Source organism: Amborella trichopoda, chromosome 9, assembly GCF_054954075.1.
Source record: "Amborella trichopoda isolate Santa Cruz 75 chromosome 9, AtrichopodaSantaCruz75HAP2 v2.0, whole genome shotgun sequence".
In the NCBI taxonomy this organism is placed as follows: Eukaryota; Viridiplantae; Streptophyta; class Magnoliopsida; order Amborellales; family Amborellaceae; genus Amborella; species Amborella trichopoda.
The window spans coordinates 13,093,875-13,118,930 of record NC_142344.1 but is presented as its reverse complement, the minus strand read 5'-3'; the positions used below and the strand labels follow the sequence as shown (position 1 = coordinate 13,118,930).

The following is a 25,056-nucleotide window of genomic DNA, read 5'->3' as shown; positions in this document are numbered from 1 at the left end:
GAATATGAAATTTAGAACGTGCCATCATCTCAATAGGCTCACCTAAAAAAATATTAAAAAATATTTTTTATAAAATAAAATTACGAAAATACCCTTGAAACTTGCAAGGCTATTTTGTTTTTAATTTTTTCTGCAAATTATACGAATATGAAATTTAGAATGTATCATCATCTCAATGGAAATTTAGAAAGTATCATCATCTCAATGAGGTGCACTTAAAAAATATTTTTGATAAAATAATATATCAAAATAGCCCTAAAATTTGTAAGGGTATTGGTTACTTTATTTGACTAGAAATATTCTTTTTATATTTTTTACATGCATGAGTTCAAGAGAGGAGTTGCTGCCCAAAATATCTCAAAATATTGTCAAAAAAACTTTTTTTAAAAGAAATTGTTTGGTACGACCGCATTTCTACTTTTACTGTCCCCGAAGTATAAAGAATCAATCTTAAAAATGGATGCAAATAGGTGGCTATCTAAAAACAATTAAAATTAACCATTCAAGTTTCTTTTTTTAATGAAATTATTATAGTTAATTTGTAAAATTTATTTATTTATTTTTATATTCATGATCTCCATATTAGAGATTAATTATATTTAAAAATTAGGTCAAAAAATCATCTCCAAAATAGATTTTTAAGAGCTGATTCATGCCTCTCCTTCCCAAATAAAATAGCATGACGTTGTGATTGGGGCTATCTCAACCATCCATTTAAAATGGACGGTTGGATCGGGGAAGTATATAAATTTTATACAGCAGGGAGAAGTAGAGAAAGTTTGCCCACAAAGAAGCCCCCTTCAAAGACAACTGGTTTTAGGGTTTTCGTTCTCATTGCTGTGGTTCGTTTTGGGGGCGAAGAAGCCTCTCTCTAGCAAATAGCAACAATGGTCTGTATCTTTGCTCTACTTTTAGCAGTCATTTTTTTGCTGAAACTCTTATGAAGCTATCTCATTTTGTATTTCTCTGCTGGTTCAGTTGATCCCGAAGAAGAACCGCAACGAGGTGTACAAGTACCTCTTTCAAGGTCCTCCCTTTCTTTCTACTCCCTTCTCTCTCTACTGCATGATTTGTCATTACTCTTTCTTAAATAAAAGAAGAAGGTTCTCCTTTCTAAAGCTTTGTTTCTCATGCTATGTATTTTGTTTGCAATCACAGAGGGGGTGCTCCATGCCAAGAAAGATTACAATCTGGAAAAGCACCCTAACATCGATGTTCCGAATCTCCATGTGATAAAGCTCATGCAGAGCTTCAAATCAAAGGAATATGTTCGTGAGACATTTGCGTGGATGCATTATTATTGGTACCTCACGAACGATGGGATCGAATATCTTCGCACTTATCTCAATCTCCCATCTGAAATCGTTCCTGCAACTTTGAAGAAGTCAGTCAAGCCCGGTGGTAGACCCTTGGGCCCGCCTGGTGATAGGCCTAGGTAAAACCTAAATTTATCATGTAAAGGGATATCTAGAGCCCTAATTTTTTTTCAGTTTCCTTCTTCTTCTGCATAATCATTTTCTCTTCTTCTGCATAATCATTTTCTTTCGATGTTTGTTGGTGAGCTATGTTAGTAGTGTTTTAAGTATTTTGGACATTGTTTGTGTTGTGTTTGCAGGGGCCCACCTCGTTTTGATGGTGAAAGGCCAAGATTTGGCGATCGAGATGGGTACCGTGGGGGTCCTCGTGGACCTCCTGGTGAATTTGGTGACAAGGAAGGCGCTCCACCTGAATTCCAACCATCGTTTAGGGTATTGTCCATTAAAATGATCTCAATTTTTTGGTTATATTCATGTTTTAGGGGACTGACTTTCAGATTGTGCTTTCAAGGTTCCCCTCTTTATGTGTATTTATTGCATTGATTAGCTATTTAATTGGTTGATAAGTTATTTAATTTTGGTTCTTTTCCTGTTAGTTATATGCTGTTTTTCATGTTTAACCATGTAGCTCTTGGGTTGGTCGTTATGGGACTTTTTGTTAATGGTCGTATATTAGTTGTTCATGTTTTTTCTGATGGAGGTTTTGGATAAGTATCTTTTTGGCGAATGAAAATCTTCATGCAATTTGGTATCTGTAGCTATATGCTAACCGTTCATTTTCATTAGCATGTGCTCATTGGTGAGAGTGTAGCGTGGATTCATAGCTTGATTGATATAAGAAAGTCCTTCTTTGGAAGGAAACATATGGGTTAATTGTGGGTTTTTATAGGACAACGCTGATCTTTGTTAGTTGTTGGCATGCATGGAATAGTATATAGTGGATGTTTAGATTTAGACCCATGCGATCCTATCACTGGATTACTCTTGTATTTTTCTTATTTCTTGTTCTTGAACTTGCAAGTAAAATGCACACGTCAATTCATGCAATTTGGTATCTGTAGCTATATGCTAACCTTTCATTTTCATTAGCATGTGCTCATTAGTGAGAGTGTAGCGTGGATTCATAGCTTGATTGATATAAGAAAGTCCTTCTTTGGAAGGAAACATATGGGTTAATTGTGGGTTTTTATAGGACAACGCTGATCTTTGTTAGTTGTTGGCATGCATGGAATAGTATATAGTGGATGTTTAGATTTAGACCCATGCGATCCTATCACTGGATTACTCTTGTATTTTTCTTATTTCTTGTTCTTGTACTTGCAAGTAAAATGCACACGTCAATTCCACTTTTTCACTTTTAGACGTAATCAGACGGCTTAGTTGGTATTCCTTGGTAGTACTTTTTATTATATACATGATGATTGCTAGCCCATGTGAGACTCTTTGTTTCTATATTTTTGTAGCTATATTTAATGATGAATATTTGTATGGTTCTTTAGACTTCTGTTCTATTTCATAATTGATCCAACCATAGTCGCTAGAACATTGTACTCACATCTTATAGTAGCATTATCAACCTTAGTCACTAGAAAGCATCTTGCATCTTCTTCCACAGTGGCACCTAGACATTCTCCATAACTAAGCCCAATGTAGCACATAATTCATTTAAATGTTAGCTTATTGGGACAAAATAAAAAAAAGTTACGTTGACTAGCAGCCATGAACCACCTCCACCACCCCGCGGTCTTTCTCCTTTCCTCTCCTTTTTTAGTGTTTAGAAGAAGGATCAGTCATAAATCAAAATAGAAGTTGCTAATTGAAATGCTAAAAACTTGGACCACTGAGTAGATTCCGGAAATGTTGAGTGCCTCAATGTTAAATCTACTTCTCTTGGATTAGATGTGCTCATCACCTCTTTGTGTGCGTGTGCACGTGTTGCGCCTTTTCTGCATCCATGCACAATCTTGTTTAATGGGGAGGGCTTATAAGTTCTTTTTGCATTATATAGTGGTTGTATGTTAACCTTCCTTTCTCTTTAGACAATATTTAGTTCGATTTCATTGATTAAAAAATATCCTTGCAACTTATTTCTTCACCGAAATTCAAGACCTGATGCACAAAATTTACGTCATCCTGAATCTATAATGAGTGTACGTTTCGTCTCAATCTGTGGACTATTTCCTGTCCTGTGTAATTCTATTAACATAATTTTTCACTAAGAAGACTTCAAAACTTTTGCATTAGCTAAGGAGCCCTCCACGACATTAGACTTGTTCCAAGTATGTTGGAAATCTTTCTCTACTAAAATATAATTAGCAAATTTTTCAAATATGATTATTAGTTGCCAAGGGAATTTGTCCATTCTACTAATCCTGGTGATGACAGAGGCGGAATTCCCTTGGAGATGACTTAACTACATTATGGAGTCAAATTTTAGGTCCCATTATCAGGGTCCAAACCTCAACCTCTATTGAATTACATCGATGGAATAGCACGGAGTTAGTAAGTAATATATGCCTACCTCTCTGATGCCAGCATCAGCTGGGTTGCCTTTTGAACTCCAAGGGAACTTCCGAACTCCCTTGGAGACTTATCTTCTCTCTTGCATTTGACATTTGTAATTTCCAACTGTATGTTCTTGAAATCATTCATTGTCTATCTCCAAAATTGTTGATCTGTCATCTGTTTTTGGCCGTGCTATAACATGGCCTTAACTTATTATCTTCTTCTAGACTCCTTTTTCTTGTGATCAATGAAGCACCTGCCCTTGCCCTCGATCCAGGTAGGGCATGAGACTGTTAAGTTATGTCAGCCTTCAAGGATAGTGGCTGCTTTAGGGTGTGGTGTTGTACAACACTACTGCAATTTTGTTTCGATTAATGCTGCAGTAACCCAATACAGCCCAAATAAGTCTAGAACAAAGGACCTTACAGAGCTCGTTGGTGGACATTGTAAGAGTAGCTGGTATACCAATTCAGGCCCCTGTTTGAAGATCACACAAACTCTAAGAATAACTGAACCTCTGTTCCTAAGGTGTTTGGTGATTAACACCTTATCAGTCATGGCTAACCATAACACTATGTTTTGGAGGGGCAGGAATGTCGCACACTTTACTGGCTGCAACAAATGTGTCTGGATCTCTAGTAGGTACATGGTACATGGATTTTACAGAACTCAGCCTTGCTGTACGGAATTCAAAGGAAAAAAACCTCGTCTTTAAAGAAAATCTGTTGCAGCTGTGATAACAGACCTGGCTGTACATCCACTTCATCCCTTTTCAGTTGCCCAGAAATGTGGAGTCCATGTGGCCGAAAACCTTAAACCTTGGACTACTTCATGCGCTTTTACGTTTGTATTTGAGGCTGTCAGAGAAGGGCTGGGGTACTCTTGAATCTTGATAGATTGCTGTCTGACCCACGGACCCAAGCATAAACTTGCCTTCCTTCCATCCCCTATCTGAACTTCAATTTTCCACAAAAACTCCTGCGGACACTTACTGATTCCACTCCATGCACCGGATAAAATAGTCGTAATATTATGCGTTTTCTCAAATGAACCTTTCTCACCATATCTACTATCCAGCACTAGCACCCATAAATGTTTTGATGGAGTTCCCATCCTCTGCCACCTTTTAGACAATAATCCTTTTGTTTTTGGAATAAATAGGCAATAATTCCTTGTTCACTTCTTTAACTACTCGAATTCTCCACACTCGTATCCATGGATGGTTTGGTTGAGTTCCTATCCTCCACCACATTTGGACAATGATGCCTTGTTCACTTTAATTATCGGAATTCCCAAGCACCCTTTACTCTTTGGGAGACCTACTTTATCACATCTAAGGAGATGCATTCGTTTGTTTGATGATCCACCCAACAAAAATTGGTCGCATCTTTAATTTTATTGAGATTGAACTAGTTACCGTGAATAGATAGTAAGTATCATGTTGCAGATTCATCAATGCTGACTTGAATGTTAGCCTTCCTCCCATAGCAGATAGTTTGTCTTTCAAAGAGCTAGTTTCTCATCAAACGTCCAATGTTTCCACTTGAATTTTCTGTACTGGATTTCCACAAGGCAAAGGCGCCCGAGCTATTTTATTAGGCAATCTATCCATTCCACAACCAAAATAGCTTGACTAGCTCATGTAATCGGCTGCCTATGAATGAGACCTATTGATCTCGTTTTAGGCATATTGATCCATTTGCAGATGATTGAAGCTAAGCTACTTGTCAGCAGCATGTACTCCCCCCAGCATACCATTAAAAAGTCTCTGCTACAACTGTGAAGAGGAATGGAGAGAATGGGGTCTCCGTACCTTGGGCCTCATTTGAAAATAAACTTCGGGCAATCCATTTATCAACTCTCATTAGTAGCTAATAGCTATTCGATAAACATCCCTCAATCCAGCTTTATCTGAGGTCGAATCTCATGAGCTGTATAATTTTGTCAAGTTAGGCCCGATCTACTCTACCGTATCCAATATACAGGCCACACCCACACCTTTGTGTCTAGAGCTCAAACATTCATGAGCTGCAAGTACTCATTCAAGGATTTGTAAATCTTTCACAGGCGCTGACTGTGGAGGTGAAACATTTTCATTCAACACCTCTTGCAACCTGCTTGGCAGCGTCTTCGTGGTTGTGTTATATTCGCTAAATAACAGACTAATTGGCCTTAAATCTGTAACAACACCCCCCGTCTTTTTTTGGGATTAGAGCAATGAATGTAGAATTCAATGCGTTATTGAACTTTCCCCTTTGGAAGAATTCATGAAGAATGATTAAAACTTTGAGGTTTAAGAAAATCCAAAATAAATTGGAAGAATACTGACTTGGTGCTCAATCTTTTTGTCCAGGCTGACTACAACATTTTTAGTTACTTCCTCCTTGAATACCCTTTCAATGCGCTCTGTGCTTTATCTAGATAACTTCGTCAATGGGGTCCCCTCAATTGAGTTACTTGGCCTTCTTTCACTGTGAACAAAGTCTGGAAGTATGGCACTATAGCGCTTTCCATTTTGTCTAGTTCCTCATAGAATTTCTTGAGATTATTATCCCATGTATCACATTAGCCTCTCAATACGCTCTGTGCCTTATCTAGATAATTTCTTGAATGGGGTCCTCTCAATTAAATTACATGGCTTTCTTTCAGTGTGAACAAAGTCTGGAAGTATGGCACAATAGCGCTTTCCATTTCGTCCAGTTCCTCATAGAGTTTCTTGAGATTATTATCCCCTATATCACATTTGTTCTGCTCCTGTGGTTAGCTATGGCAGGGAAAAATTGTGTTATGATCACTGTCATTGGGCCAATGGCAGGAATAAAAATTTTCCTGCCATTTTTTCCTTTATCTCTATCGCCAATGGATTTCGTCAAGGTACTGACACTCCTCTAATGAGTCTCTAGCTTGGTTTCTTTGTTCACATTTATTTGGGGTGAGATCTCTTTCTTCATATAGATTTTTTTTATCTTCATTATTTAGATATTAGCTTCTCAATTGCGGTTTAGATGCTGCACAAAGCTTCCCTATTTCATCTATTAGGATTTGTTTTAAGTTGCTATAATTTCTTCCATAATTTATACCCAATCTGCCTCCTACCTTGAATGAGGACCACTAGTCACCAATCGATCTAGGTCAATTGTCTTCCATCCATAACAGCTCAAATCAAAAAGGAAAGGGACCAGACCTTTTCAGAATTATATCTAGCATAATTTGGCCTATGGTGAGGCTTCTGCTTGGTAGCTCCATAGAGCTAGATTCTGGAAAGAGAGTCTCGCAGTCCGCATGGACCAGAAAGCAATCTAGCTGAGTGAGAATGGGATTGCATTCACTATGGCGGGACCACATATGCTTCACTGCCTGCAGGGGTCTCTATAAACCCAAGTCTACTGAATAATTGCTAAAAACTTCCAAAATCATGGTTTTTCTTTCCTACCATGTTTTTCTCATGTATCCACCTAGATACATTAAAATCCATCCGCACCACCACCATCACCATCACCACAAACGAACATACGCCATGGAGATTGTGGCAGGAGATGCCCTCATCTAATTCTTCCCAGAGTATCTCTTTGAATGTTGGCCTATTGGAACCATGCATCTCAGAGAGCATGCACTACATCCCTTCCAAATATAGTGACAATGACAACCTTGCTTGCAGCACTGCGGCTAATCTTTTTTCATGGCTAAGTGGTCGCATAACTGCCATATACTCCTTAATACCCTCTCTACGGCAAAGCACACCACTCTACAGCCTGCATCCCCAAATTGATTTTACCATTATTAAATCAGGCACTCCCATTTTTGTTCCTTTCAACATCAGAATATCAGGTTTGTATTTATGTAGAATCTTGTTAACCGCATGTTTCTTTTTAAGGTCCTCCCGCTCCCTTATATTCGATGAGAAAATTTTCCTAGTTGAGGATATTTCAAGATGTCATGGTGCACCTGCATATGCCTTCTGGCATCTTTTGGGACAAGGTTCTGCTTCTTTTGTAGTTTATAATTTTCTATTGCATGTTAAGTTCCTCGATTCATGATTTCCCTTGCTTTGCTTTCGCTTCCTTTTCAGTCCTTGGTCGGCCTTCCTCCTTTGCAAATTTTTCTGTTGCTGCATCTAGTCGAAACACTTCTAGGGATACAGGTCATCATAGCTTAGGCTCATCTTGTTCATCATTCCTTTCATTTCAGGCATGGAGTCCCCATTTGTTCTCTCGTTGCTTGAACCAATCACTATGCTATTCCCATCCTCACCTTGTATCATTTCCTGGTCACTGCTGTAGCTCTCTGCTCTTTTGTGTAGGAGCAGCATCCTCATAAGCTTCAGACCATGGGACTGAGCGCAATGACCTAACTTCTCTATGGCGACCACAGCCTGATGAGGCACTTTCATGTGTTCGCCTCAGAGTATTCTTGTGATACTATCTATACTGATGGCTGCATTCATGCTTGCATCACCCGCATCTGAGGTAGGGAGTGTACTATCTCTGGAAGTGTACTTGACTACTTCGTCTGTGATATACTGATCCCTATATAGATCCATTTGTGTATTGTCTGAGTGGATACCATTTCCAAGACAACATTTCCAACCATCAGGTGATAGTTCCATAGGATGAGTAGATAGAGGCCCCTGAACTGTAAGAGTATCATAGAAGAGGAAGTCCTATCGATTTGTTGTTGTAGCCTTCTGTCATAGCTTTCTTTAGTCTAGGATAATCTCCTTTGTCATTTATGTGGTGTCTGCCACTTCAACCAGCAACGTAATATTATCAATGCTCTCCCCTGCAATGGTTTTCCAGTCAATCACCTGCAAACTCTCTGGGATCCAGAAGACCTCATAAATCCAAGCATTTAATGACACCCCCAAAATGTTCATCTATATTCGTACCTTGAGAATCAAGTAAGGGATTTCGTGTGGTTTCCAGCTTAGGAAAGCCAGCAAAGCCCCTTCAATTGCATCCAGAGTTTAAGATTCTTGTAGTTTCTGCTTCAGAACTGAGGATGAACAAACATGCTTTGCCCTGAGTTTTTCCGTAGATAACAGGAGTCATTGTCTTCCAAGCTTTATTCACCCACTATTGCATTCCTTTTAAACTTGGACTGTCAGGGCAAAAACAGCCCCTCAAAGTGGCTTTCAGCTGATTCTTTATCTCCTTCAACTCTTGGTCTTTAACCTGGATTTTGACTAGGTGCATCTTCCTTCAACCAAGCAGTTCTCTGTCTGCATCTCACCTCACCATATAAGGATGCCCTTTTATTTTTTTCTCCTCCCCTGGGTTTAACTCCTTTTCAATTTCCTGATTCACCCATCTATTACCTCTAGTTTTATGCAGTAATTGGGGTTCCCTACAAATGATTTCCGAAAGTCGATGGCCCTTGAAGTTGACCATACCTTCTCTATAATTGTTCTCCTCACGCTTCAGCTGGCTGCATCGTTAATACCAACTAGAAACCATAACTGGGATGCACCAGACATCTTTTGGGCAGATTGAAGTGCGGAGAGGGAGTACTAGATTCTTGTTTGTGCCGGTCCAAAATATCCAGGTAAATATGCTGATCAGTGTGTTCTGGGAATGAACCTGAATCCTTTTTAGTGTGGTGACCGAAAGTCAACATGGTAGTTTGATTGCCTTCCTCCTTAGCATGGCAATCAGCTATGTTGTTTGCATCTCCTCACATGTGAATGCAATATGCAGTGGTTAAGAAATGCAATATGACTTAGTTTACTCAGTTCGGCAATCTCTTCAAGCACATGATCAAGAGAGTGCATTAGCCCAATTGATTATGTTCCTTGAATCATCTCCACTACCAAAGAGGAGCCTCATGAAAGGTCGAGCATCTTGAGGCCCTAGCATCCTGAGCAGAAGCTGTAGTATTGCTGACTGGGCCTTAAGAGTGATAAGAGAGTTGAAGATGAACTATTCCTGGAAACATCACCCTTTACCAGCCCTTCCTGGGTTGCCTATGGAGCACCCATCAAACTTGAGTTTGCTGGTGCCTGGCTTTGGTGGGAACCAATGAGTGGACCTTGAGATATTCATGGAAGTGGACCTGGAGCTAGCCTGCAATAAGTCGGAGGTGGAAAGAACATTACTCCTTTTGAAGTCTAGCCTGCTTAATGACTATACCGATGAGTCTTTCTTTGTCAGCCTGATGAGTTGACTCCTGAACCTAAAAAATCCTCCCATTTTGTTCAATCTGGACGGTCCACACCAGGGTCATGATAGAGGCTTTCCTCAAGATGATAGCCGAGGCAGGAAGGGGGGTTGAGAAGTATACAGTAAACAGATGCTGGATACCCTCAGGGTAGACCCACAGATAGCGATAGAAGAAAGGCCCAGAGCCAGAAGTTTGGTCACATATTAAGAAGTGGTTAGCTGACTCTTCATGCTTTTTGCGCATAAAGAGTATTATTGCCTAAATGAAAGCCTTTCCCTTGAAGAAGGTTCACTGTGAAAGTCTTCTTATGTCTTATTTGCCAGCAAAAAGACTTTTCTTTTTTGGGACGAAAGCGGGGGTGGGGGACAAGGGCGAACTGGGCTTTGCTGGCTTGTCCCAGGTTTGGTAAGCGTGGTTTGAGGTGGTTATATAAGGATACTGGGAGAAGACCCAATTTGCAGGCTCCCAAACCATTGGATCCCTACCATGTTTTGGAAAGAAGTGGGAATTGAGGAGTGATAGGAGCGTTTCAAGTTCAATGGTTTCTTTCTCGGTGAGGTCCCTACGGAATCTTGGTACCCAGACTGTTCCCCCCCCCCCAGTAATTCACATGAATTCAAAATGCGGCAATCTTGGTCCTAGGCCACTAAATATAGGTTTGTTTGGCAGCAAGGTTTCCTACTATCTATGTCCAATCCCACGGTCTTTTCTAAAGTGAATGTTAGCAGTGAATTGAATAAGAATCTGAAGTGGAGGTTAGTTTGAGGTGATAGATTTCCTTACTCCAGAGGACCTTGAACTCTTGTTCACATCTAGGTTGCCATTCAGACACATCTGGACTATATCTTTGTCAAACTACCATCTTTTAAAGGTGTTTTTTTGGGTGGCAAATCTCAACCACCATTTTTCTAGTAGGGAAGTGTCCATGTTCTTACGTTCTCCAATACCAAAGTCCATCATCTTCTCTTTAAGTTACAGACCGATTCCCACTTAATAAGGTGGAACTTTATGTCCTTACTGGATCCCAACCAAAGGAAGTCCCTCTTAATGGGATATTGGAAAATGTTGCTTAGATTAAGGTGATCATCCTTCCTAAGGAAACATCTTTTCTGTGTAGCAAGTCTGCTCAAAGCTTTATACTGTGCCTGCCCAAAGAAGTTTCTTGTCTTCGCACACAAAGTTGGGCCCAGGTACTTGTTTATGATGGTGTCCAGCACATCCAATTTTCTTGGGTAGTAGCTCAGCCGCTCTAGGTGGATTGACCCCCATCGTTATGAGGATAATCTTGGACATATTAGCTTTCATTCATTGTAGTGGCCACTTTAAGCATCGTAAAAGCAACCACATGTCCACCTGTTGCGGGATTGCGTTGCAAAATATCAACATATCATTGGCATATTGGAGGTTGGATATTGTAGGCTCTTGGAGTATTGAAAACTACGGGCGAAGCCATGGCTTTATAGGTTAGAAATCATGTCACTGACCATTTCAGCTGCGATCTTGAAGAGGAAAGGGTAAGTAGATCTCCTTGCAGAAGTCCGTTTGAGGCTTGGAATAGGTGTGGGAACTGCTATTATCATGATTTTGAAGGATGCCAAAGATATACACCTAGAGTTCCAAGATCTCCATTTGGCCGAAGCTCATCTGCGTGTCAAGCAAGTACAATGCACATGCTTGTAGGTTTTCTACCATCTAGTTTGAGAACTAGACATGGGGATTTGGACTGAAATCTCGAGTGCAAGCACTCATGGGCTGTTATGAGGACGTCTAGGATTTGGTATTTCCTTTGCAAAGGTCCCTTGGTTTAGAGAAATAATGATCCAATGCTTAGCTTGATATTGTGCCAAGCAACTTAGAAATTTGGTATGCACTGTTGAGCAAGCTAATTGGATGCACCAGGCATCTTATGACATTATATTCCTTTTCATTTTGATGAGTGTATTGTGTTCCTATTTGTCTTTTGTTGTGACTGTTTGATTATTTGGATATGCCGTACCCAATTATCCAATCGTCATTAATCTTATTGGTAAAAATGGTGCGGATGGTTCTTTTCTCTGTATGTTTCGCTGCCTAAACCAGTGTTCAAATTATGGATACCATGGAATTTGGAGGGCATCATCTTATTTTCTCTCTTCTAAAATGAGGAATCAAGTTATTGAGCTGTTGATTTCTGTTAATGGCATTGCTATTTCTGTTACTTACGCTTGTTGTGATAGCAATGCCCATCAACGATCAATATTCCATGTCATATCCTCTCAGTCCATGTCAGTGATTTCATCTGTCCAATTTGTTCATGAACCAGGTCATTATCTCTATCTTTCGGCAACCTAAGCATCCTTTGTGCATGTGGTTCCTGTATTATATTGTTTTTACATAGCCGATTGTTGTGAAGGCGAAAAAATTCAAATATGCTTGATCCTATGAACTACACTGCATTGCTTGCTAAATCGAAATTGCTTATAAGATATGTTCATCACCAAGAGGCATCATAGGTAGTTCTGGATATTGTACATAGGTTTTCCTCTGAGTTGCTCACATTTCTCATGTCTTTTATGGTGGGAACTATCATACAAGCGCAATGGCTCTGAATTGTTGCTTTCCCACCTCAATGTGTTTCTTTTTTTTTGATGAAGTTAATGGTTGTGTATTAAAGAAAAGGAAGGGGAGAACAGAGGACCTTCATGGTGACCCACTTGCCGGGTCCCTCGACAAAAAATGGGCTACCCTACAAAAGGGCCCTACGCAAAAAATATATGGGGCTGTTTAAATTGCCCATTGCAAAATGAACATAAAATGGCGAGGCTGGGGAGCAGAAGGTCGCATAACACCTGGGGTGTAAGTGGTGCTAGTCTCCATGTTGTATGGTGTTTGAAATTGCGCCTTTGCCCTCTGGTCCGCAAGGGAGTTAGAGGTCCTCCAAATGTGTGACCATAAGACAACTAGGGCCCTGCAAAGGTGCCTAATCTCATCGAAAGCAAAGGCGAGGTACCAAGGTGGGACTGCATGGCTAGCCGCCAAAGAGATTACATTTAAAGCATCTACTTCTATGATGAGGGAGCTGCCCCAAACGTGGTTGAACAGTTCGAGTCCGGTAAGAAGTGCCAAGGATTCAGAGGATTGGGAGTTTGCGTACCTATGGTCTTAGAGAAAGTTGTGAGAGTGTCGCCAAGGTGGTCTCTAAAGACCCCACCCCTCCTTCTGGTCTAAGCTTGCCGAGAGAGCAACTGTTAAAGTTGAATTTTACTATGCCCTCTAGAGATGGGACCCAATTTGAAGCGCGAGAGGGCCGAGGAGGCCGAAGAAGGATTAAGTTTTTCCAGTTAGGCAGGAAGGTTGATGCTGAGACTCCATGAAATTCCTTGTGGTGGGGGGCCCGAAAGATGACCTCGGAAATGATCTTATGGAAGAGGGCTGAATTCTCGCACTTGATGCCTCTGAAAATACGAGAATTTCTCGCAGTTCATAAAGCCCAAATGGTTGCTACGATGGATGCCCGCCATAAGATTCTCCCGGCTTTCGGCCAAGGGGTGTTCGCTGAAAGTTTGAACAGGTCAGGGATGGAGGCCGGGTTCACCCAGGTCAAGCCGAAAAGTAGCAGGATCCTGCCCCAAAGTTCGAAAGCAAAGTTACAATGGATGAACAGGTGAGAGTTAGACTCTTCTTCGCAGAGGCACATAGCACAACGGTTAGGGATTGGAATACCTTTGCGCTGCAGATGGTCAACAGTGAGGGCCTTGTGGGAGCCCGCTATCCAATTAAAAGCCTGAATTTTAGGGGGGGCTATAGAAGTCCACACTTTTGAAATCACAGAGGGTGGGTAATGAGGGAAGGTCAGATGTTCCAGGTGTTTCTTGTAAAAGGAAGAGACCGTAAAAAGGTTGGAGGGAGAGGGGGTCCAGACGAGATTGTCAAGGCCAGAGATGGCAAGAAAGGAGTGCAAGATAGAAGACAGGGAGAGAAACTCCTCAAATTCTGCCTCAGATAAAGACTGTTTGAAAACCCTTTTGTTGCCAGAGAGTAACATCTCATCGGCAACCAAGGAGGAAACGTTGGTGGCAAGGTTGAACAGAGAGGGGAAGCGCTCCCTAAAAAGGGTGTATGACCCAACCACAGGTAAGACCAGAAGCAGACTCTGTGTCCTTCACTAGGGTGGAATCTGATAAATTTCGTAAAGCTGGAAAGGGAGGAGAGGAAGGACTTCCAAGCCCTTGAAGGTCTTCTTGTGGCACCATTTGTTGGAAGCCAGGTTTTGAATGGGATCCTGTACTTTTGTCGCACCACTTCTGTCCATAGCAAGTTATTTTGGGTCGCCAAACGCCACCACCACTGTCCGAGCAGGGCTGAATTTTGTTTTTGGAGGTTGCGAATACCCAGCCCACCAATGTGTTTGGGTTGGCACACTTTGTCCCAGGCGATGAGGTGGAATTTATTGGATTCTGCTTTCCCAGACCACAGAAAGTTCCTCATGAGTTGTTCCAGCCGACTAGCTACAGTCGCTGGCACATGGAAAAGGGACATGTTGTACACTGGAGTATTAGCCAGAGTGGCTTTAATGAGAGTATTTCTTCATGCGAAGGATAGGTATATACCTTTCTAGCCTGCCAAGCGACGATATACTTTGTCTATGATGTGGGACCATTGCCTCTTTTTGGGTTTCCCTAACCCCAGTGGCATTCCTAGGTAAGATGTGGGTAGGTCATCAACTTTACAGTCCCATTCAAGGATTAGGGTATGGGAAAGAGCCACCCCTATCATGGTTGATTTTTCCATATTGACTTTGAACCCTGTAGCAAATTCAAAAACTTCGAGGAAAAGGCGGAGGTACTCAATTTCAGCGGGGGTAGCATCTATAAAACCAATGTATTGTCGGCGAATTGGAGGTGAGAGACCACAAGGCCTCTAGGGCTACTTTTGAAGCCGAAAAGAAGACCAGCCTAGAGGAGGGAAAGAAGCCTTTAGGGGCTTCATTGATGAGGATTGAAACGAAGGGGTTAGAGAAGACCAGCCTAGACGAGGGAAAGAAGCCTTTAGGGGCTCCATTGATGAGGATTGAAACGAAGGGGTTAGAGTAGCACCCCCTCATCCAATTCCTTTAGCGCATCCCAAAGCCCATTTTAGTCATTGTTTCATCCAATAAGGACCAGTCTACATGGTTGTAGGCCTTTTCCTAGTCTATCTTGAAGAAGAGACCTGGTTTTTTGGCTGTCTGGAGTGAAGGCATTCATGCACCACTAGGACGCCGTCCAAGATCTTCCTCCCTTTGATTAAGGCACTCTGGGAGCAAGAGATTACAAGAGGTAGGACCTTTTTGAGTCCGAAAGCTAGCACTTTAGAGAGAATCTTGTAGGTTGAGTTGATCAAATTTATCGGCCGAAAATCCTTCAGTTCTTTAGCACCCGCTTTTTTGGGAACAAGGGCGATGAAGGTTGCATTCATCGCTTTGTGAAGGATACCTCTATGGTAGAATTCGTTCATAAAGTTGAGGAAGTTTGGCCGGAAGGTTTCCCAAAAGACTAAAAAGGGGGCTGCCGAAAACCCGTCGGGGCCGGGAGCTTTGTCTTTCCCGATCTCCTTGGTAGAGGCCAGGATTTCAGATTCCATGAACGGCCTTTCCAGCCATCCGGTCCAATGGTCTGAGATGGAAAGGAACTGGATATCCCCCATTCTAGGCTTGGGGGTGAGGGGTGCCTTATATAGATTCTGAAAAAAGGAGAGGATGGCCAATTCGATGTCCTGTGGTTGATCTAATACCCTGTTTCCTACCTTGATGGTAGAAATTGAGTTGTCCCTTCTACGACAATTGGCGATCCTGTGAAAAAACCTTGTGTTATGATCCCCAGCTTGTAGCCATTTGACCTTGGACCTCTGGTACCAGTGGATCTCCTCTTTCTTAAGGGTAGAGAAGTATTCCAGTTTAAGTTGGGTCTGCAGTTGTGGTCAGAGAGAGAGAGTGGCTGGGATTCTTCTGCATGATCAAGGGCGCTGATAGCTTGTAGGTGGTTATGTTTGGTTTGTGAGAAGTTCCCAGTGAGGGTTTTGCTCCAAACTTTAAGAGAAGCCTTCAAGAGTTGAACTTTGGTTTGTAGCCTGTAGTCTGCCCTCCTGGTGACCACGGAGGCAAAAGACGCCCAGCACCAAGCAGGGCTTAGAAAGGAAAGGGAACCTTCTTCAAGGCCCCTTCAGAGGGAGACCTTTTGCGGATCGAGAGGGTAGCTCCTTTGAAATTGAGCATAGAGCTGGATTGGAGGGCACGAGAAGCACTCTCTTATGACGGGAAGCTGAAGAGGAATTCCCCATCCAAAAGGCGACGGCAGGTGAGGTCAGGTTTAGTCCAGGTTTGTTGTCCTCACTTCTCTATAGCTTCAAAGTCATCTCTTCTGGGCTGGAAGAATCCTACAAGAGGAGCAGAGTTTGGATTTGAGTGGTCAGGGGTGGGAACAATGAAAGGTACAAATGGTGAGGGAGGCCAAGGTGGAGGGGAGGGTAGAGGGTTGGGTGGACGAGACGGCTTAGCGGCCTGAGGAGGAGCGGGAGGTGAGGTGACAACCTGGGCGTAGGTAGCATGGGGGTGGGCGAAGAGAGTCTCAGGGTTAGGGGGATAAGGGAGACAAAGGGGGAGGAAGAGAGGGTGAGGGGCGAGCGTAGAGACTGTAGATCTGTCTCCAGTCTGAGGGAGGGAACCAGCGGTTGCGGGTTCTCATTCTTCTTCATTAAAATTCACATTCCGACCTCAATGTGTTTCAACAGTGAATATCAGGATTGCATTGCTGGATGCTCTGTTTCCTCCTCCAAATTGGTTAACAACCTCATAATTTACTATATCAAAGTTTCATCTTTTGCATCTGGAGATAGTGTGCTTTTAACTTTGTGCATGGCTGCATCTTTAAATGCAAGCATGCGTAAATGCCCACCTTCAATATGTTTTTTATGTTCCTTATAGGCTCTCTGGTGCGAGAAAACATCCATGCATATCAAAATTCTATTTAGATTTTTTTTGTCTTATTCTGTATGTATCTCGTGCTTGTGCTTGATATAATTGTATGGCTCCTGAGTTATGCACCGATTTTTCATTTCCTTGATGATAATGATTCTCTTAGACAGAGAAAAGAACTTATACCTGCACTTTCTGTCTCTTTTGTTATCGAAGTGTGGTTTTGTAAATTTCAGGGTCCTGGTGGAAGGCCGGGTTTTGGGCGTGGAGCTGGTGGTTTTGGTGCGGGACCTGCAAGCTCCAGTTTTGCTTAATAGAATTAGCTTTAGCAGTTGGTATTTATTTTAGTGTTTTCGCTTTCACTGAAATTTTGGGGTGTGGATTATTCTCTGGGATGTGCTCCGGTCTGAAAATTTTTCATTTGTTCTATCAACATAAGAGTAGCTGAAGGGCATATACTGATTAAAAGAGAATTTTAATTAGTCTTCGTACTTTCCTTGTAAGGCGCTAAGTGGGTTTTAAGAGTTTTGGTTTGGTTCCTTCTTTTTCGGGTTAAGTTCTGGATGTGTGCATATTTACAGTCTCTCTCTGTCTCCCTCTGGATTGTGTGCATATTTACCAGTCTCGCTCTCTCTCTCTCTCTCTTGCACACAGCCTACATGCAAACACAATATACAGAGCTGCTTGCATAAATCAAGATTTTCGTTGGTGGGCTCGTATGACAGATAATCATATCAGTCAGATGCTCGGATGTAATCGGGAGAAGGAAATGCATCATATTTCTTACTTATTTAGCCATTTCTTGGGGTATGCTTGTTTCGCCTGAAAATAGTTTTCAAGAAATATTTTTACGTGAAAATATTCTTTAATGTAGTTGTGGAAATATTTTTATGCCAATTGGTCCCCGTAATCTTTCCAGTAATCTTTTTACACCAAGTCGCAGCTAATTGGTGTGAAAATGGTCTCCCATCCAATCACATGAGAGAACTTTTCACACCTGTGCCAAATGTCCTTAGTTTGTAGGAACAAGGCAAATGATGTGGTTCACTTATTCTCCCCGTTTTTTTTTAGTTGTTCAGTCTCCCTCTCCTATCTTTAAAATATTAGAGACTTTTATCATTATGGAATCTGTAAACGCATATTCAACCAAATCTAGAAAAAGCCCAACAACAGCTGCTGTAAAATTTCCCCAAATTTGCCGCCCCATGAGTTCAGCCAAGTGGTTGAGCAAGACAAAAAAACCAGACCCTACCAAGAACGCCACAAAAATCATTTACAATGAAAATTGCGGGGAAGGAAGCATGGTATAGAACTGCTTGGATGCCGATGATGACACCGACCCCCTCGAGTACTCAAAATTAGGGGCTGATATCAAGAGGGGAGGGTCGCATAGGTTTGTCGGAGACTTGTTGGAACTGCATTTTCTGGTGACAGCATTCTTGAGGCCCTCTTGAACTACTCAGGTGAACACTGCTCTTATGAAAAGCAGTCCACCAAATCACTTTGGTGGTTTTGGAACATTTTTATTGACCGATTATTTTATGGTTACCTGAACACTATAGATCAGGGGGGCCTAGAGCAAGTTCCCAGCCTTCTCTGAGCCAGCCAGTTTCTCTGGAGCCAAAGAAAGAGAGGGGGGAGGAGGAGGAGGAGGAGGAGGAGGAGGAGGGAGGGGGGGGAATGGTGGTGGTTTGTCTCCTCTTCTGTTTTGCAATTTGAATGATTTTGGCATTTTCGAGAAGAAAATATATAACTTGGTAAAAACATTAAGAATTATGTATACATTGCTAATGGTAGTAGTATTTAATTGAATCTCTTATCACATGCCCTTGGTTTATTTCATTGGAGTTGCTAGGAGCAAATGTTGGTTGATTTGTTTTAGGGGGGCATATATTAGACACACACTCCCCTTTCCCTCATCCACGGTTATTGAATAGTGAAGGTTGATTGGGTACAGATGCATGAGCTAGATTGTACTCTCAACCCCTCTTTGTTTCAATCAATGTATGAGGATGATGTGGCTAGGGTTGTGACAAGGTCCAGATTGTGAAATGGACTAGAACCGCATGGGTAAGATGCAAGAACCCAAGGTCATGCGAATATGCAAATGGCTAGCCGGTAGGATTGGCTAAGATAGAGTCTCAAGTTTCTTTGAAGAGAACTCAATGTGTATTGATAGATGTATTGAATATACAAACTCTGTACAAATATACAACACGACATGACAAGAACAGAAAGATATTGTTGATACCTTACAATGCAACCAATATTACCATAATGAGGTATATATTTGTTTACAAACATATCCATAATATTCATTTTCTATAATACCCCAAATTCAAACTCAAGATACTTTAAGAGAGAGCAGTAAGAGGTTGAACAATAAGTAGCGCAATTAAACACTTGAGTTGGCCTTTGTAAGAAGATTTGTTAATTGATCCTTTGAAGAAACAAATGATAGAGTAATAATGCTCTGAAGAAAATGATGACAAACAAAGTGACAATCAATTTCAATATGTACTTCACGTGCTCATGAAACATATCATTATGAACCATCTGAATCTCTTGTCACAAAAAGTATAGTAGGACCAGATTGAACAACACCCATATCTTGAAGAAGCCACTGCAACCAGATAATTTCAATGGCAATATGCGCAAGAACATGGACTAATTTTTTGAAAGAGAGGACTTGTGGGGACTACAGTTCACGACAACTATTTATTTTATCATTAATTTGTAATCATTTGTTGAAACTGTATCTAATGGTTTCTTCCGACTCTGCTCAACCCATCAATATTATATTGGATGGCTCAATCCTTGCTCTAATACCATGATAGAGCCTCAACTTTCTATAGAGAGAACTCATTTTATATTGATATCTATATTGAATATACAAACTCTGTATGACTTTACAACAAGACATGACAAGAATAGAAAGATATTCTTGATACCTGACCATACACCCAATCTTACTATAATGAGATATACTTTTATTGACAAGCATATCCATTCCCCACCCTGGGACACTATGGGCCCAGCCCCGGCCTTGATTGGTGGCTGGTTGAACTCGGCGTAACTTATTGGTCGTTTGAGCCAAGCCATGCACTAGCCTTGCCTAAGTTAAGCTGGGCCGGTATTGACTTTTTCTTTAGGCATTTTGAAAACGGTGCAGTTTGTATAGAGCCGAGGCTCTAAACAATCAAATTAGAGCCCACCTTCAAATAGTATCAAGAAATATGGTTTCAATATTGGAAATTTTTGTGATAGCCTCACAATATATTTTCATATTTAATTATAAAATTTAAAGCTTCAAAAATAGCATAGATCGAGCAAATCTATAAAAACTTGAAAATCTTGAAAATTGACGGTCCAAAAATGCATCACAATACGCACTATTTCCAAAACTTGTATTTTTTTCTCATGTCCATATATCTTGATGTCTAGATGATCAATTTGATGATATTTAGGGATCAAAACAACCTCGTCTAGTGAAATTTTTGAGGTAGGCTCTAATTTGATTGTTTAGAGCCTAAGCTCTATATAAACTTTTCCCTTTTGAAAAACATACGCATTTTTTAGAGCAGGTTAGGTAAGATTCAAACGTGAGTGACAAACAATGAAAATGTAAACCATTAAGCAATATGTATATAGGTTACCTTTAGAATGGGTGACCATTGAATTATTTTTGTTGCTCCTACTTATTATTAGAATGGGTACGAATTGTTGAATTATATTAACTGCATGTGCTTTTATAATGGGAAAAATGTTTTCATGAGGTTGTAGCCCTCAAAACTCATTGAAATCTGTGGTTCTATTGTTGGAAAGCCTATAAATCGATCATCTCAGTATGTTGTGAAAAAAATTAAGATCTTAAGTCTTAAAAATAATTTATATTATAATACATTATCTAGACTATCAATTTTTCCCTAAAAATAAATGTTCACAAATCCACAATATATGTACCATTTTGTGAACTTCAAATTTCATAGTCAGTATTAAAAAATGATTCTAGAGCTATTGTGGATATTTCCGACACTCAAAATGCTTGCCGGACAAGGATTCGAGGTGAGGCTTTACTTTGTTTTTCTTAAAATCTAGGCCTCACGGAAATAGCATCGTAGAGCAAGCATACTTTTATCATTTGGAAAAACATTAGCTGATATTTATTTTTGTCATTTAAAAGTTTATTCTATGACTATATATGTGATATTTTTCTTCACTTTTTTGTTCTCCTTTGTCCCCCGTATAACGAACCAACTTCAATGTGACCTCAAAGCTCATCCCAAGCCTGTAGCACCCTTCAAAACTTTGCCACTCCTTCCACTTTGCTCATTCCTCTTTTGACGAATCAGGTTCACAAGGAAAGCTTCTCCAGCTCAGCAACTCATGCATACAACTTCTCTAATCCTTCTTTTCAATTGGAAATCCATGTCCACCCAATAGACACCTTTTCCTTGAGCCATGGATTTGAAGTTTGAAGCCAATTGAGCAATCCTTCTCTCTTTTAAGCAAATGAATTCTCCTTGCCATCTGTTTTCGTTCTCGTTCTCTCGGGAAATCCATGTCCACCCAATAGACACCTTTCCCTTGAGCCATGGATTTGAAGTTTGAGGCCAATTGAGTAATCCGTCTCCCTTTTAAGAAAATGAATTCTCCTTCATCCGTTTTCGTTCTCTTGGGAAATCCATGTCCACGCAATAGACACCTTTCCCTTGAGCCATGGATTTAAGGTTTGACGCCAATCGAGCAATTCTTGTCTCTTTTAAGCAAATGAAATCTCATTCCGATCTGTTTTCGTTCACTCCCCTCGAAACCAACATAATTCTCACTCCCCTACCTCTTCTCTTATGCGTCCCAATATCTCATAGATCCTTTCAGAATCAGGATGCTTAGTATCCCCCACCATGAATCTATGAACGTTTCCTCTCACCTCTACACAGCTCCATCCTGCCTCTTTATGCAAGCCCTCGCTCTTCATCTCAGCTCTCAGCTTTAAAGCATCGGCCCATCTCCCTGCTCCTGCATATATATTTGAAAGAACAACTTTCCAAGTCGCATTTTCAGGTTCTAAAGCTTCAATTCTTTCTGCAACTCTCTCTGCAACCTCGACTTCCCTATGCAAATGGCAAGCACCCAAAAGAGCCCCCCACAAAGATGCATTTGGCCTCATCCCCATTTTGTTTAAAAACTGCTCTGCTTCTTTCACTTGTCCTGACCTCCCCAAGAGATCCACCACACACCCATAATGCTCAATTCCTGGTTTGATCCCAAATTTTTTGAACATGCTTTCAAAAATATTGAGACCATGTTCTATCAATCCTGAATGAACACATGCAGATAATACACAGACCAGGGTTCTCTGATCAGGCTCTTGAATACCCAAGTTTTGCATTTTATTGAAAAGTTCCAGAGAAGAATTGCCGTATCCATGAGTTCCATAGGCTGATATCATTGAATTCCATGAACCCAAATCTTTTCCGGGCATCTCAGTAAATACCTGTTCTGATAGATCAAGCCTACCTGACTTGGCATACATATCTATAAGGGAATTGCCGATATAAATGTCAAACTCTAGACCTGATTTCATTATGAATGCATGGATGATCTCACCTTTATGTAGAGATGCAAGTTGTGCACATCCCTGAAGAGCCACAAGCATTGTAATGGAGTCTGGCCTTATGTTGTTGCAATCCCTTCGATGGATTTTAGCGAAAAGTTCAAGAGCACCAACGGTGTGGCCATTATGAACATAGCATAGAATCAAAGTGTTCCAAGAGACTATGTCTCTCTTGGGCATCTCTAGAAACAGTTGACGCACGGGATCTATTTCTCCATGCTTTGAGTACATGTCCATGAGAGAATTCTCTATCATCAGAAATGGAAGATATCCATGTTTAACAAGATATCCGTGTATCCCTTTTCCCTCTTTCAAAGAATCACAACATTGAAGCAGACTGGCCATGGTTTCTGGACAGAGATACTCACCCATGGAACAGATTTTGTTAAGCATTTGAAGAGCTTCAATGGCTGATTCAGACCTCGCAGAGCCTGCAACAATGGCATCCCATGATTCCCTGTTCTTCTCAGGAAGCTTGTCAAAGACCAGGTGTGCACACTCCATGAGTTCAATTCGAGCATACATTTCTATCAAAGAATTCATCACGAACAAATTGCTCCATAAATCTGGTTTTTTCATTACAAAACCATGGATCCACTTACAAATGAAAGACTCTTCTGTAAAGGCACAAGCTCGAATTATGTTTGAAACTGTGTAAGAATTTGGGGTCACTTTTTCTTGCCCCATCTGATGAAAAAGCATCAAGGCCTCATCTATCAGGCCATTTACCACAAACCCATCAATCAAACAAGTCCATGAAACCACATCTCTAAAACCCATTCTGTCAAATACAGTTTGGGCTGAGACCAAAGACCCACACTTTATATACATATCTATGAGACTGTTCTCCAAGAACCCACTCTCAAAACACCAATTTCTGATCAAGTAAGCATGGACAGACTGGCCTTTCTTCAACTCTCCGACTTGAGCACAAGCTCGAAGCAAAACTGCCATTGTAAACTCATTTGGCCAAACACAATCTCTAATCAATTGGGAAAACAATTCCATGGATTCACGAGAAGCCCCATTCCGCAAAAAACCAGAGATCATCGAAGTCCAAGAAACCACGTTCCTTTCATTCATTCTATCAAAAACTTGGCGAGCAACCACTAAGCTTCCACATTTCACATACATATCAACCAGAGAATTGTACAGAATAACATCAGAGAACCCAGGGCCAAGCTTTACCATTTCCCCATGAACAGATTGCCCGAAATCCAAATTATTTAAAGAAGCACAAGCGTTGATGGCCTTCGACATGGTTACTCGATCCGGCAAAAGATGGCACTCCCTCAACTGGGTATAAGAAACCAAGGTTTCATGGGGTAAACGACTGTGCGAGGAAGGGGAGATGGTTTTAGAAAAGAGCATTTGTTGGTTTTGAATGGTGCAAAGGGGGAGGAGAGAGAAAGTGAGAAGTTGGAACTTTGGGTGGAGAGAGAAGATAATGGAAGAGTGTTTTGGAGGAAGGGAAGTGGATTTGAAGGGTTGAGGAAGTTGCAGGACAGATGATGATGCCACCATTTCTACTTCTCAGCCAAATTCAGATATATCTCTCTCCCTCTGAAAAGATTCAGATCTCTCTCTCTCATAAGAAAGATTGCAGAAAGAAGTAAAAAAAAAAAAAAGATGTAAGAGCAAATAATCTCTCTCTAATAAGAAAGATTGCAGAAAGACGTAAAAAAAAAAAAAAATTGTAAAAGAAAATAAGAAGAAAGAAGTAAAAAAAAAATTGAAAGAGAAAATAATCTCTCTTCAGAAATGATCTCTCTCTAATAAGAGAGATTGCAGAAAGAAGTAAAATAAAAGGTCAAAAGAAAACATCAACCGTCGCCTGAGAGATTCGAACTCTCGCGGGGAAACCCCATGTACTTAGCAGGCACACGCCTTAACCACTCGGCCAAAGCGACGACTTATTGTGCACTGGAAGCTACATATTGTTATTAAATAGTTGTAGCAAAGCTACGGCTGCATGTCTAACGTTGAAACCGCGGAGAAATATGGAAAAGCCTTGTGATGGGCTGAAATTCTATTTTATTACCCCCGTTATTTTTTTAGGATTTAAGAACTCTCTTGAATGTGAAAATAGGAATTTGTTGGATTTCACCATAATTGTGCCCTTAACTGACTAGAAACAAACTTAGTGAGAATAAGAACCATAATACTAGAATTCGGGCATAAACGAGTATATTATAAGAATATACACTTATTGACATGGTTCACCTCAAGCGTCTACATCCATGTGCAGGGCAAATGAAATCTATCATATCAATGAGAGTTGCATCACGGATTTTAGGACACATAATTACTTATCGAACTATTGACAAAATCCAAATCCAAACAATCAATTTATATACGAGTTTTCTTGACCAACATTACCTCCTAATATCCCATATCTATTCCACAATGAAAACACTCTTCGGGAAGAGATCTTAAGCATAGACTTGTCCCTTATTAAAAGGGAAAACTAACTAAAATTTTTATAAGATATACTTCTCTACAAGAAACCAACTTCTCACTTTGAATGAAGC

At 40.8% G+C, this 25,056-nt stretch overlaps 2 protein-coding genes and 1 non-coding gene across 3 annotated transcripts; 1 reads left to right on the top strand and 2 right to left on the bottom strand.

Annotated features, from left to right (window-relative positions):
- Positions 1-781: 781 nt before the first annotated feature.
- Positions 782-17,451, top strand: LOC18424373 (RNA binding Plectin/S10 domain-containing protein). The gene is made up of 5 exons (XM_006828961.4): positions 782-890; positions 979-1,027; positions 1,159-1,435; positions 1,616-1,748; positions 17,145-17,451. The coding sequence occupies exons 1-5, from the start codon at positions 888-890 to the stop codon at positions 17,220-17,222; spliced, it is 540 nt and encodes a 179-aa protein (XP_006829024.1). The 5' UTR covers positions 782-887; the 3' UTR covers positions 17,223-17,451.
- A 3,589-nt stretch (positions 17,452-21,040) lies between these two features.
- Positions 21,041-24,439, bottom strand: LOC18424372 (pentatricopeptide repeat-containing protein At3g57430, chloroplastic). Its single transcript, XM_006828960.4, has one exon. The coding sequence runs from the start codon at positions 24,047-24,049 to the stop codon at positions 21,734-21,736; it is 2,316 nt and encodes a 771-aa protein (XP_006829023.3). The 5' UTR covers positions 24,050-24,439; the 3' UTR covers positions 21,041-21,733.
- TRNAS-GCU (transfer RNA serine (anticodon GCU)) lies at positions 24,354-24,435 on the bottom strand. Its single transcript has one exon. It is a non-coding gene; the product is annotated as a tRNA-Ser (tRNA).
- Positions 24,440-25,056: the final 617 nt, after the last annotated feature.